At 45.6% G+C, this 13838-nt stretch overlaps 1 protein-coding gene across 3 annotated transcripts in view; it reads left to right on the forward strand.

The window, feature by feature from the left end:
* Nucleotides 1–3954: 3954 nt before the first annotated feature.
* CDH2 (cadherin 2) overlaps nucleotides 3955–13838 on the forward strand; it is a 119836-nt gene continuing 109952 nt past the window's right edge. The window contains exon 1 of one of the 3 annotated variants that reach the window (XM_056332238.1): nucleotides 3955–4595. In XM_056332238.1, the coding sequence (XP_056188213.1) occupies nucleotides 4521–4595 (75 nt within the window). In that variant the 5' untranslated portion in view covers nucleotides 3955–4520. Of the gene's footprint in view, nucleotides 4596–4915; nucleotides 5035–5357; nucleotides 5806–13838 lie in introns of those variants that run through there. The other 2 variants (XM_056332239.1, XM_056332240.1) reach the window with 2 other exon arrangements.

Here is a 13838-nt window from a genome sequence, read left to right on the forward strand (position 1 = left end):
ATGCATGTTAGGTAACGATAGTGCCAGAAAAGCCCATGAGGATAACTTGGTTAAGTTCTGTAACAAATTACAAGGTATACCCAAGTAAATATTACTTACTGCTAAGAATGCCTTTTTTCCCCCTCTTCCTGAGACTATCTCCCTGAATAAAAGGACAATTGGAATTTAAGGGGTTTTTAGTGCACATAGGTGATCAACATGGAAAAGCATATTTAAAAAAAAACACTCAGACCAGATAATTCAAAGGGTCATACTTATTTTACTGAAGTAAAATAAAGACAGCAGCACTAACTACATTGTTTTAATTATCCCAATTTTTAAAATAGTTAAGCTGCTTTGGCATCTGTGCTGCTCAGTTTTGCTTTCCCGCTTAATGCTAGCTACAAAAAACTGCATTCTCCTGCCATGCATGATTATCTACTTCCTAAAACAATCATTTTCATATGTTGCCAATGACTAACAATCTTAAAATTCAGAAAAATATCCCCCCCTTAGGAATTTCACATGTATGAAGTTTCTATATAGAATATACAAATTTGCTTTTTCCCCATTACCTGTCAGAGACTACTCAGAATCTGGGGTCTCAAGGGGTCCACAGATCCCAAGTTAAAAATCACTCTCCTGAAAAGTTGGATTTCTGCTTTTGTTAGTTCTTCTTTCTCTTCTGTTAAAAGAATATCCTGAGGAATCTGGGTTAGCTGATAGCATGTGCAGCCTTCATGTCATAGTAAAAAACAACTACTGTTTTTTCAGCTACTGTGATAAAACTCTGTAATAAGCATTGAATGCCTTCAGACCCATTAACTAAGCGGGGCTTTTTAAACAAATTAAAATATTTCTTCATATGTAATGTAGAATACAAGGAAACTGGGTAAAGTAATATGCCCTTAGTACTTTTGCTCTGTACATTTATCCTTCCATCTTGTAAATACTGAGGCATACGAACAGTGATATGCCTGTGTGCAGTGTGACTCAATTTGCTGAGATCACATGTATAACTGTTTGTCAGATCAAGGCCTAAACTGTCAGTAAAGTGCTTAATTTGCATAATTTGAATTGAGGAGAGTAGTAGTGGCAGTACCTGGTAGATTAAATGTAAGGACAGAGCTAGAAGGGAAAAGCTCTTTTTATTTTTTTTCCTCCAAAATACCTGAAGCTTTGAACAATCTAGCATGTTCTAAATTGAAAACATTCTTTTTTTTTTTTTTTTTTTTTTTTACAGAATTTTTATGAACCTTAGGAAAGAAAATTAATTTGGACAAGCTGAAAGACAGACTCAACTCCATGACTAACATGGGAATTACCCTAATCCTCTCTTCAACTTAATCATGGAATTTTAACAAGGTTTTTTGGGAAGCCCTTGAGATCTCCTAGGTTGAACATGAACTTATGTCCTTTATTTTTATACTAGTTAAAATACACCCATAAATGCAATCTGTGTCCGAGTTATGAGATAAAGCCTTTTAGTTCCAAATCACTTGGAATCTTGGCCAGAAATTGCCACCATTTGCTGGCTTTTGCAGGATATGCATGAAAAGGGCTGATGATCTCAATCTAATAGCAGTTCTAACTCTGAATCTCCAGCTATGCCTACTTAATGCCAGATTACTGGGGGGTGGGGGTGAAGCTGTTGCCTTGAATCTGAGGAATCATCCACATTTGGAAGCAATTCAGAAGTTTCTCCTGTGCTCTGCTCCTCCAAACATCTGCTGCTCACCCATAGAAAGATGCAGTGCAGACTATACCTCAAAAGGTATAATCCACACCTGCTCTTTTTGTTTCTCTTTATCACAGTATCCAGAACTAGGAAACTCTATGACCTGGAAGAAACTTTTGATTACAACTGTGTAAATGAGGAAAGCCAACTCTTTGATAGAAACTTTTTCAAGGCTAAAAAAAAAAAAAAATCAGAAAACCATGTTGGCCAGAACAAATTTTCTGCCAGCATTAGTATTTCTGCTAAGTAAATTTAAAGACAGCAGCACAACCATAAGAAGCATCAGCCAGAGCTCCGATTTGGTAACATTCCAGATATGCTGCAAAATCTTTTTTTTTTTTTCAGGCCTTTAGGGATGGATAGGTTGAGGAATATGAGGGGCCAGGCTCATTTAGATGATAGGTGGTTACTCACATTGGACAGCTGGTTTACAGAGTTGTTTATATTGTGTGCTTTGCATTTTGTATAACACTTGTAAGAGTGAATAAATGCTCAAAATACAGTCATTAGTAAATGTTAATGTTATATCTACCTACCAAAGAATACAAAGAGGAAACTGTTACTCAGGGAAACTCACCGTTTCATAAGCAAATCCAAGAAAACATTAGAATTGCTAAAGAGACCGAGCACATGCTCCATCAGGTGAAAACCCGGGAAACTCTTCCTTGTAACAGCATATAAACACCAGCTGTACCCTCCTCGCTTACTTCTCCTCAGTCCTAGGCTAAATTTTAATCCAGAAACTCATTGCCAGGCATCGTTTCCATCGTTCAGCGCTCTTCACAACTGTTGGCTTCGGCACAATTTCACGGGCTACAACTTTACAGAGGGCACGGAGGGAGGAGGGCTGTGTGTTTTTCTACTTCGGGTGGCTCTCCTCGGGTGCCTCTCGTTTGGCTTTTAACGCTTGCAGGTGGTGCCTGGCTGCAGGTGGTGCCTGGCTGTCCGCGCTGCCCGGCCCCGCGGAGGCGGCTCCGGCCGACCCGCATCTCCCCCGCCGTTCCTGGCCTTTCTTCCCTCTCCCCCGGCTTGGGTAAACAGCTGCATCGCAGCTCCTAAGCGACCGGTATTTTCAATTTCGAAGCTAATAACATCAGTATTGTACAAGCATGTGCTTACCCCGCCTATCCCCGACAAAACATAAAAGCAACCCCCCTGTTTCCTTTCAAAACATAAGCATGGCGTTTTGCGTTGTTTTCTAAGGGGGCGGGGGGAAGCAGAGAGTATTTTTCTTGCAAGTTCAAGTGTAAAGTAAGATGCTTTAAAATAAATTACGCACCATTTTGAATCTACACTTCACAAGATTGTCTAGGGGCCAACGCCTACAAATCCTCCCCTTATTATGTCCCAGGATGGAAGCTCTGATGCATGGACACAAAACAACTTTGCTCAGTGACCTGTAGGCGAGAGAAAATCCTTGCCAGCTCTGCAAATGACCCAGCACTGATACTTGCTTCTGTAACTGTTCACTCAGCAACACTCCCCATTCCGTTATGCATGCTGACATTTTTGGACCCGCGAATTGCAGCCCCGGCCAATCTTTTGAAAACATTGGGTGGTAAAATTCAAGCAGGTAGTTAGGGTAAAAAGAAAGAAAAAAAAAAACAAAAACCACACACACCAACAAAAAATACACCAAAACCACAGCGGGGGCGGGGGGGCGGCGAAGCTAACCTGCTCAGCGGTAACAGTTGAGCGAAACTTGCTGAGCCGCCCGCACCCGGGTGGTGGCAGGGGCGTCCCACAGCCCCCGGGCTGGCACCGCTGGCGCCCCCGCAGCTCCTCGCTGCGTCGACCATCCCCTACCCAGCACAGTGGGGACGGGTCCGGCCTTCCCCCGCAAGCTCTCTCTTCGCCCCCCAAGCAACGGCAGTACGCCAAGTTGGTGGGTTGGAATTTATCCCCCCCCGCCCCAGCTGTTGGATTGCAGGGTGAATTGGCGTTGCCCGCTGCCTCGCTGCCCCCAGCGCCGGCTCTCTGGGGACCGAGGAGCGGCAGCACTATTCGCAGGCGGCGGCAATCCCCGGCCTTGCCGTGCCGTTCCCATTGGCCGTGCGGCCGACAGGGTGCGACGGGAGGCGGAGGGGGAGCTGCCAGCAGCAGGCAGGGAGGCAGGCAGGCACGGGGCGAGCGCATACACACACGCACGGCAGGCAGAGGCTGCTGGGGTATTGTTATCATTGTGCTTCAGCGGAGGGTTTTGCCTGCAGGGGGAGGGGTGGAGGGAGGAGAAGAAAGAGGGAGAGAGAAAGTGCGGGGCGAGCATGCAGCAGGGCTGGGGCCGGAGCAGCGGCGGTGCTGGCGTGCCCGGGCTGAGGCGCTAAGAGGAGCCGCCTGCCCGAGCTCGCTGGGAGGCACCGGCGGGAGGAGAGAGGCGGGCACGGTCCAGGCGTGGGGAAGGCAGCCAGCTGAGGGGAGCCGCCGCACCGGCCTCGCAGCAGCAGCAGCGACTGCTTCTTTCTTATCGCCCAGCCTTTTGTTCGCCCATCCTCCTCCTCCTCTTCCCTGCCCACCCTCTGCACCGCGGAGGGGGCTCGGCAGAGAGAAAAGCAGCCTGACCCAGAGCTGAGTTTCACCCATCCTCCGCCCCTCTCTCTCTCCGTCTCTCTTTTCCCCCGCTGCATCGCTGCCCATGAGCTAGAGCGGCAACCGGCTCCGGCAGGCGGGGGCAGACGCCGTCCGCAGCCCCCGGCAGCTGCCGCTGCCCGACTCTTCGCCGGTGCTCCCCTCGCCCCGCTCAGCGGGCTCCAGCCGCGCTCCGGAACTGCCGGGGGCCGCCCTGCCGCCGCCCCTCCTCGCCTCCATGTGCCGGGTAGCGGGAGCGCCGCCGCGGATCCTGCCGCCGCTGGCGCTGATGCTGCTGGCGGCCCTGCAGCAGGTAAGCACCGCCGGCGGGGAGCGGGGCCGGGCTGCGTCTCTTTGTTCCCCCTGCGGGCGGCGGTGCCCGGGGAAGGCGGGAGAACCGGGGGGGGGGGGGGGAAGGCTCCGCCGCCGAGGTGGGGGTCTCGGGGAGGGGGCTAGGGGAGGGCTGCATTCGCCGCCGCCGCCTCCGCGCCCGGGTTGCCCCGGGGTGGCTTGTGGCCGCTCGCGCGGAGCCACCTGCTCGGGGACTGCCCCGCCGCTGGGCTGCGGGGGGGGGGGGGGCGCTTGTGCCCCGGGCTGGCGGAGAGGGAGAGGGGGGTTCCCGGGCCTCGAGGGGTGGCGGCGCCGCCGCTGAGGGGACGCAGGTTCCCGCCCTCGCTGCTGGGAGAGCAGGTGCCGGGGGAGGCTGCCCGGTATCCGCTCGGCCGGCAGAAGGACGGGACCTCGGCCCCACGGTGAGCGCGGGGGACGAAGTGTCGGAGTGCGGGGACGGAGCGGGCATCGCCCCCTGCGCCCCGCGTGGGAAGGGGGTGCCAGCGAGATGCCGGGCAGGGGGCAGCCCCCGCGCCCCTCCTCAGGCGGCTGGGGGCCCCTGCGGGCCGCGCCGTGGCTACCCCCGGCTCCCGTGCCCGCTAATCCCTTCCCGGGAAGAATTTAATCAGCCTCCGCCTGGGCGCCGGGCTTCCCCACCCCCTGCCGTTAACGGGAATTTCCACTGGGACTGGCTCGGGCTCCGAAGTGTTTAATTTATTATTATCAAAGTCCTGCTGCTGCCTCCCCCCGGCGGGCTCGCCGGGGCGGCCCGGGCTCGCTCCTCGCCCGCCGCGAGCGGCGGGGTCCCGGGCGGGCAGTCCGGGACGCAGGGCAGCGCCGGCCGAGGTGCCCCGGGGCGGGGGGCTCTGTCCGTGCAGAAAGCAGGGATCTGCGGGCCGGCGCCCCTGCGAGGGGGCGTCCGGGGCGAGACGGGACTGACGGGACGCCGGCGGGGAGGAGGACGGGGAGATGACAAAATGGATCCCAGTTGGGGCAGCGAGGGCAGCGCCTGCGGGGCGGTGGTTGCGCTGGGTCCCCGCCGGCGGCGCGGGGCGTCCGGAGGGAGCGCGGAGCCGGGGGGTCCCCGAGCGGAGGCTGGGGGTGGGTGGGGAGCGCAGCGCGGCGGTGGGGTCCCCTCCCGCTTTGTGCTCGCTGAGCTCGTATCCGGCGCGACACCGGGGGTGGAGAGGGCGGTAAGTCCGAGGAACAGATGGCGCAGATCATCGCCTCTTAATGGTATTTACGGTCGGGGCATTTCTGGCGGGCCGGGGAGCGGGCTGAGGCGAGGCCGGCGGCGGGGCCGGGGGTCCGGGGCGGCCGCGGCGCCCTCCCGCCGTGCCTGCAGCGGCTGGCGCAGGGCAGGGGGAGGCGGCGGGCGCAGCCACTGTCCATGGTGCAGCGCACCCGCTGCCCCCGCCCGCGCCGCCGCAGCGGGGCAGGAGGAGCCCGCTCGTCCTCCCGGCTCCTCGTCCCCCTCTCTGACAGCCGGGCCCCTCACGGGGTCCCCGGGCGGCCGGGTCCTTCCCCGCAGTTTCTGAGCCACTCGCGGGGGTGATGACTTGCGCCAGGCGAGCGAGGTGCTGAAGCGCTGCTCCACGGCAGCCGGGCATTTTCCCTGGAGTCTGAAAAGGACACGGGGCGGGCTGGCTGGCGTGACACAGGAGTGTCCGGCTGGGCATGAGCGTCTTATGAAAGCAGCCACCCTGTTCAGAAACTTGTGATGTGCCACTTACAGGCTGTTGGGTTGGTGATTGTTTTTTTTAAATTATTATTTATGTACTGGTTGATTCTTGGTTCGGTTTGGGTTTTGCTTTTTTTTTTTTTTTTTTTTCTGTAAATGGTAGTATCTCGGCAGATCTGTACATGCAGCTTGCTTCCTTTTTTTTTTTTTTTTCCCCAAGTCCTGTGCTGTTTATTATACATGCTTTCAGCTCTGTTTAGTCTTCCTATCTCAATAAATCTTTAAAGCACAAATTCTGCAGTAACCTTTTATTCCATCTTTTTTTCTACCCAGGGCAGGTTTGAAATTGAAGCACACGCTATGAATTAAGTACAGGAACTAGCTGTATTGCTTTTATGTATCACTCAGTGTCACTGGCACGATACGGTTGGGGAATTCAATTTCCCCCTTGTTTGGGTATCCATTAAATCAGGTTAGAGTTGCTTTTTAATAGTGTGTAACAAAATTGGAACTTGGGTATGAAATCAGATTTATAGACCTGTGCCTGTACAACACTTTCATTTTAAAATTTGCTCCCCCCCCCCCTTCTTTCATGCATACTGCAAAGAACCTTCACAAGCTAGGTGCAGTGCTAACTTCCCCCCCGCCCCATCATCATATGTACTACTTATGTTTTGTAGGAGGCTATCTGTACCAGGTTCTTTTGAAATGTTGAACCTTACTACTTAGTTTTTCATCTGTGCAACACAAGAGCTATTTACCCTTATTCTGGAGTTATTGATCGCTTCGTTATTCATCAGTGATGTAGAAAAGCCGTCATAATGGAATTACTTGAAATATTGTAACTGGAAGCAGGTTTTAAGGCAGATCTGTGGGTGCTGTTTGTGTACAGGAAATAAGGCTTTAGATTTTTGGCAATATGTACCCTGCATGAGATGGAGGAGAATGAAAACTGCACTTTATTTTGGCGGTTAACAGATCAGTATGAGTCTGGAAGCATTATGTGAAAGAAACTGAGAGAAGAGAGGATAAAGGGAGCAAGGCTTGGTTTTTGGGCCAAAACAACAGTTCCAGTTTTTGGAACTGGGGTAACAACAGGATTGAAAGAGGAATGGGAGAGCTAGCATGAGTTTACAGGAATGAAACTGCTGTTAATTAGAAATGAACTGGAAAGGGGAGCAGAAATTTCTTGCTCGAAAAGGGAATAATTTCTTTAAATGTATAAGATGATTGGATCACTCTGTGGCTGTTGTCAATTTCTAAATCAGAAAGAAGTAAACAATACAACAGTTTTGGAGCCTTTCATGCCTGGGTGACTAGTGTGAATTCGAATTACGATGACAGAGGATGTAAGTTATTACCCTCCGCATGCTGTTTTGGTTGTATTCCAGGTCTTAGTGAATGTATCCAGGTGATAAAGCTACTACCCTAAATGACACTCCTGTTAAGCTGTCTCTGCTGAGAATCCAGCAATGGCATTTCTTGCCAGCTGTACCCCTCTAGTACCCACCCCCTACAGTAGTTTCTGGCAGAATTGGGGTGAGGCATATTAATGTGGCTTTGTGTAGAAGTGGCAGTGAGATCTGTTGTGGGTGCATCTTCTGTCTCTCATAATGCAGCTGTGTCTTCAATTTTATTTTTTTTAAATCGGTCTACTTTAAGTCATACAGTAAATACATAATTGTATAAGCACAAATGTGAGTTTCAGTGTGTCTCCTTTTAACAAATCAGACTCCCAACATCATTAACTCCTTTGAGAGTCAATTGGATGCATTTTATAACATGTTTCATAAGACCCAGAACAGGGCAGTTATCTGAGTGGCTCAGCCTTTTTGGATTTAGATCTTCCTTTTCTGGTTTTGCTTTGTTTGCAAAGAATCTATCTGAAAAGTTAAATATGGCAGGATATTGCAGTAGAGCGCTCTCTAATCCTAGTCTGTCTGGTTTAGGTGATAGTGATGCCACTGACACATCCTCAAAATTCAGATAATTGCAGAACTGAGAATTGTGAAGAGACTGGTTTTTTGTGTTGTTTTTTTTTTGTTTAAACTGCTTTTTACATCTATTGTAGGACAGATAAGGTAGTGTAGATCGACAATGAATTTTTGGAATGTAAATCGTTGGTTGACAAAATGGGAGATAATTTTGTGTATTAAACAAGTTCATATTATCTGAGCAGATATTGTAACAAGCTCAGAATTATATGTGGTGCTTATGTAACAAGGTATATATTCTTGTTTTGTCAATTTATGTATTTTCAATAAATGTTATGTGCTTTCTAGAAAGCCTTCTACTGCTGTCTCTCTTCATTGGTAATACTGCTAGGTAGGCATGCAGCCTAATGTGCTAGAAAGATGATTGTATACTTTTTTGATACCAGTTTTTGAAATATTGGCCAAAATGATGATATTTTTTAACTGCATCTAGTTAAGTATGTGTAATACAAAGTCTTCCCAACTACTGTTTTTCTTTCTGCTCCCAGAAGTTGAAGGAGCTCCCAGAAACATCACTGGAAGAGCCCTGTCATGCCCCATCTTAGTTTCATCTATGCTTTTATGTCAATAATTTCATTTGTTAGTTTTAACAACTGAGCACTGTAGCACATAAGACACTTTAATTGTGACAGAAGTGCATGTGTACATTTAAAAATAGCTTGAGGAAGCTGTGAGTAAAGTTATTTTTACTCAGTACAGACAGTCTTGTGTAAGGGACTTTTGATTGTGTCGTAAGGAGCAGGAACTGTTGAATGGCTTTTCTTGCCTGAGTAAGAGGATCAGTTGCCAGTTAAACTCTCTTTCTGCCTCTCACTGTCTTTGTAAATGTTTTTTTTAGGTTAACAAAAACAGTTTAGAAAACTTGCAGTAGTTTTAGTAGTTCACCAGCACTCCCATTAGGATAAGAATTTAATTTCTTTGAAACAATGTACACATACAGAACACAAACCTGTCCCCTCAAGACTACACAACCTTTATTGGTCCCTGGCATTTTTATTTTAAATTGCTTTTTGTTGTAGAGCATAGGAAGAACCTTACTGAATAGCTGGTGTACTTTCACTAACCCAGTGGCTCTAGTTGTGCATAAGATGCAATGGGACATATCAGGGTGGAGAGTAATGAAAGCAGAATGAATACTTAACATCTCTTGCAATAGCGATGGTAGTTAAGATAGCACTTCTCCTCACCTACCACTGAACTAAGATTTACTGGTTGGCCAGGTTAATACTGGCACATGTAGAGGTTCAGTCTTGAGAGGGAAAAAAAGGTGGTGTACTTTATTGAAGAACAAGTTTTTGAAGGATTTGTATTTTGCTAAAGTGCTGCATTTGTAGTTTGTGAGTGACCTGAGAGGGACCTTTTTCGCCTGGGTGTTGGGCCATGCTGCTGTTCACCTGGAGAGATGTGTAACCAAGTCTGTGTGATTCATCATTTGATTTGATCCTGCAGTTCTCCCTGAAAGATCATGGGAGCTCTGTCTGAATAAAAAAGGGAAATTAGGCTTTCTATTTTTAAATGGCTTATGCAAACAGATACGGGATCAGCAGCTTCCAAGATGGAAGTTATATTGCTGCCAAATCTTTTCAATGTTTCACTTAAACTATTTGGTTTTAGTCAGTATTCGTGTATTTAATTAAATATCATGTTTCCAAAAGGCACGTTTATCCTCTCCTCTAGGCACTCCTTGACATATTTAAAAAATATATTTTTACTAACAGACTCCTCTAGGGACTGCTCCATTCCTTATAATTAGCATATAATTATCGCCCAGCAGCTGAAGACATAGTTAAAATTTTGTGATACTCCAAAAGAGTTCTTCCAGATAGGCCTTGCAAGGCCTTCCCTGAAGGTTGGGAAAATGCAGCATCCTCCTGTATGCATTAGAAACAGTCTTTGTGGGCAGAGATCTTCAACATGAGCAATACAATAGCTATTATCAAATCAGAGAGAGATAGTTTTCTGTCTTGGAGAAATGCGAATGTATAGTCAAACATAGGGCTGATTTTTTTTTTTTTAATATATATATTTATATTAAAAGTTTGACTTAGACTTACAAAATTTCATTTGCTTTTATTATTGCAGTTGAAATTTTAAGCTGTCCTCCTGTGATAGGCGCTGTGGCCTGTCTGGATAACCACATGTCTTGGAAGATGCAGCACTCCATATCCGCCTACTTGAGGGAAGGGGAAAGTCCAAGCTGGGTTATGGCATTGTGCTGAGTGGGAGGGATATACCAAATAAATGTATAGTGTTTAATGAAGCAAATGAACGTGGTCTCTCAGTTGGGGTTAACAGAATAGGCTACGAACCCAGTTTGTGAGACTGTAATTTGTAAAGTTATCATAATCTGTGGTAACCAGTGGTGGTTTAAGGCAACTAATTTTAAACTAGACGATAGCACAAAATTTGGAGATTCTGTTATTTTGGGAAAGTGTTTGAAAGCTTTAACTATTGGTTTAAGAAGCTGGATTTTCTGATCTAAAATCTCCTGGTTCATGAAGTAGAGCACTAATTAGAAGTGAAGATGGCATAATGAAAGCCCTTTCTGGTGTAACTGAATGACCTCTGGGAGGATGTATCCTGGCACCCACTTTGGAAGCTTTTGGCTTCCAGAACAATTTGAATGAAAGGCACTTTTCTTTTTCTCCAGTTGCAATCTCCAGTTGAAAACAAATTGTACTTGACTACATTTGCTGGAGTACTGAGTACCGTGAGGGTATAAACTGTTGCAGCTTTCCTGGTATTGTAGCAAGTCAGAGAAAGAAAGAAAGAATTGCTGAATGTTTTCAAGTTTAGCATCTAAAGCATTTCAGAGATATGTCTAACATCCTGCAGAGCATCTTTCATTTGCCTTATGGTAGTAACTAGAATCTTGTCATAACATAAGACCTACCTTGAACAGCATATCCCACTGTGCCAGATGATGTATATACACAAAACTAAAAATGGATAGAACAATCCGTAGAGATACTTAAGTTGTGAATGAGTATTGGGTACCATCTTGGCCTTTAAATTAATGAAGAAACACCCAGTTAAACAGTCACAAATGTTTCTGTCCTCTGTGCTTAAGTTGAATATTGCTGTCATAATTGCAAATTAGTGTTGGTTATTAAGGAAGGAGAGCTCAAATACCCTATTCCTGCTCTGTCATACATATAATTGTCAGATGTTTTGAGCTTTGCACAACAACACCCTGTGAATTGGCTGGACTTGGCGACTAGCAGCTGTACTATGTCCAATTATAACTGCATAGTATGGTATTTTCTCTGATACATACCGCTCTGTTTCTCATTTTAATACCTAGGCTTATTTTCCTATAGGAGTAAGCTACATTGAATATAAAAGAAAGCAGTCTTTCAAAAACATCTTCCCTTGCGTTTTGGTACAATCAGTATTAAGAAATGTGATGTTGTAGTACATGCAGATGCTAACAGTGGAAAAGCAGAGGCTTTGATATTTCAGATTAATAGCTACTAATGAACTCCAGTGGTGTATGGCATATGCAGAGAGAAAAAGATCAGCCTTGTTTGAGAGCCCAATTCTGCAAATCTAGGATGCGTGTTGTGACACAAAATTACTTCTACAGTCATGTGGCGAGCTTCCATTTTTTTAAATAGATGTTTCTTTACAGAATTTAATTCTAGATGTGGCTAATTTCTAAAAAGTATGGACATTGCAAAGGGGTAATAGTCCAGAACTGCCAGCACTAGTGCAGCAATCCTGTGTGTCTTTATTCTTGTTTTAATTTACAGTCCTTTCACAAGCATGAGGCCTATATTATTGGAAGACAAATGTAAAGATGTAATGTAAACACAGGTCCTTTAGATTTATGAAGTTGAGATTCTCAGCAGGAATACAACCTTGAAATCAAACCACTCAGATAGCTAGATATGAAACTAAAGTAACTGAGGAGCAGGGTATGAAAACTGCAGGCTTAACTGCCGTAAGTATATCGAAACAGCTAGTTCTTTTAATTGATTGAATAATAACTTTGACAGAAGACTTCTAATTTACATCATATTGCTTCATAATTGCAGTTTGCCTATTGCATTTAATCTGAGATCTACACTACTGAGTTTATATGCATGATCTGACACACTGTTTGACTCGGTGTTAGCTCCTTAGCATCTGGAGATGATAATGCTTATTACTCTTTTGTAGTTAAAAATGACTAAATAAGCTATAAAGGCTGAGGAAAGCAGAATAGTTTTCCAGTAGTAACCCTATTTTGCTTTAGCAAAGTCTGTTAGTACTTGAGAGGAGAATTTTCCAAGTGCTGAGCTTGTTCAAAGCTTTCTAACTCCATTAAGTAGGTTTTATATAGGTACGAGCTAAGGTAATTGCTTTCCATCTTAAAAGATAGTTTTTTAAGTAGTGTCCTTCTGTAGATGAATGTACAAGTAATATTATCTTATGTTTGAAATAGTCTTGGGCATTGTACTAATTACACAAAGCCTGTAATTTACAATTATATGCCCCATAATCTTCACTAGCTTTCCCCTTTTGCCCCAGATAAGGGGATAAAAATATTTCAGCATCCTCTTTTGCTTAAAATGGTTTAAGTCTTGCAGTACTCTTAGGCTGAACTTGATATGACCCAGCGTGTCTGAAGCTACAACTTCTACTTAATTCAAAATGCTTAACATAGGGTGATTAAGAATTGTTGAAAATTTGAATTCTTCCTTCCCTTGTGTTTTTATTCTCAAACAATCTTTACAAAGGGCTGTTTTTCGAGAGCAGAGTACAGTCTTTTGTGTCCAGATAAAATTGATGACTGCAAATGAAAGAATGAAGAAGGCTCTCTATTCATGTCCCCCCAGCCTTTGTTTCAGTGGACATTGTTTCAGTTTATAAGAGCTGTTTAGTACATATAGATCTGAAAAAGCTGAAAGATTCCCGGGCACATCAGTACAGACCTGCTAAAAATCCTGCTATCTCCTCAGCTGTCTGCCCAGGGTACCATGAAAGGCTCTCCACCCCGCTCCATTTGCTTTGAGGTCACCTTTTGTACAGTAGTTTAAATTATGCTTACTATTTTTCTTGCAAATTATGGAAACCTTATCAAACCTGTGATTTGAGTTCTAAAGCTGAGGAAAGTGGCAACTGGAATCATAATTATTTTTTATTTACCATTGTTTTATCTTAAAAACTCAGTGTGTAGATGAGCTTTTGGGGTTTAGCTACAGATCCAAGTTTCAGCTTTGCAGGTAACATAGTAGCTTAAAGTGTTGGTTTATGTTTGCTTTCTCCTTACATAAACATTTTAAAGTACATAAGTAATTGTACACAGGTGAGATACCCGTGTAGTACTTAACTCACAATTAAATCCACATCACAGTTTAAGTTAACCTGACACTTGATAATTGCCTGTTCTTACTGGGTGCTTGCCTGGATAGTGTTTTAACTTAGTAGTTAGACAGTAAATTTGAGTATTTTTTTATTATTATTATTGGGGGGTTTTTTGCTAGTGTCAGTGTTGAGTTGCTTAGTTAGGACCATGCTGGTGTAAGTGCAACAAATGCCTCCTCGTATTAGTGGTAAAGTTATTCTG

Source organism: Falco biarmicus, chromosome 3 (assembly GCF_023638135.1).
Source record: "Falco biarmicus isolate bFalBia1 chromosome 3, bFalBia1.pri, whole genome shotgun sequence".
NCBI classification, from domain to species: Eukaryota; Metazoa; Chordata; class Aves; order Falconiformes; family Falconidae; genus Falco; species Falco biarmicus.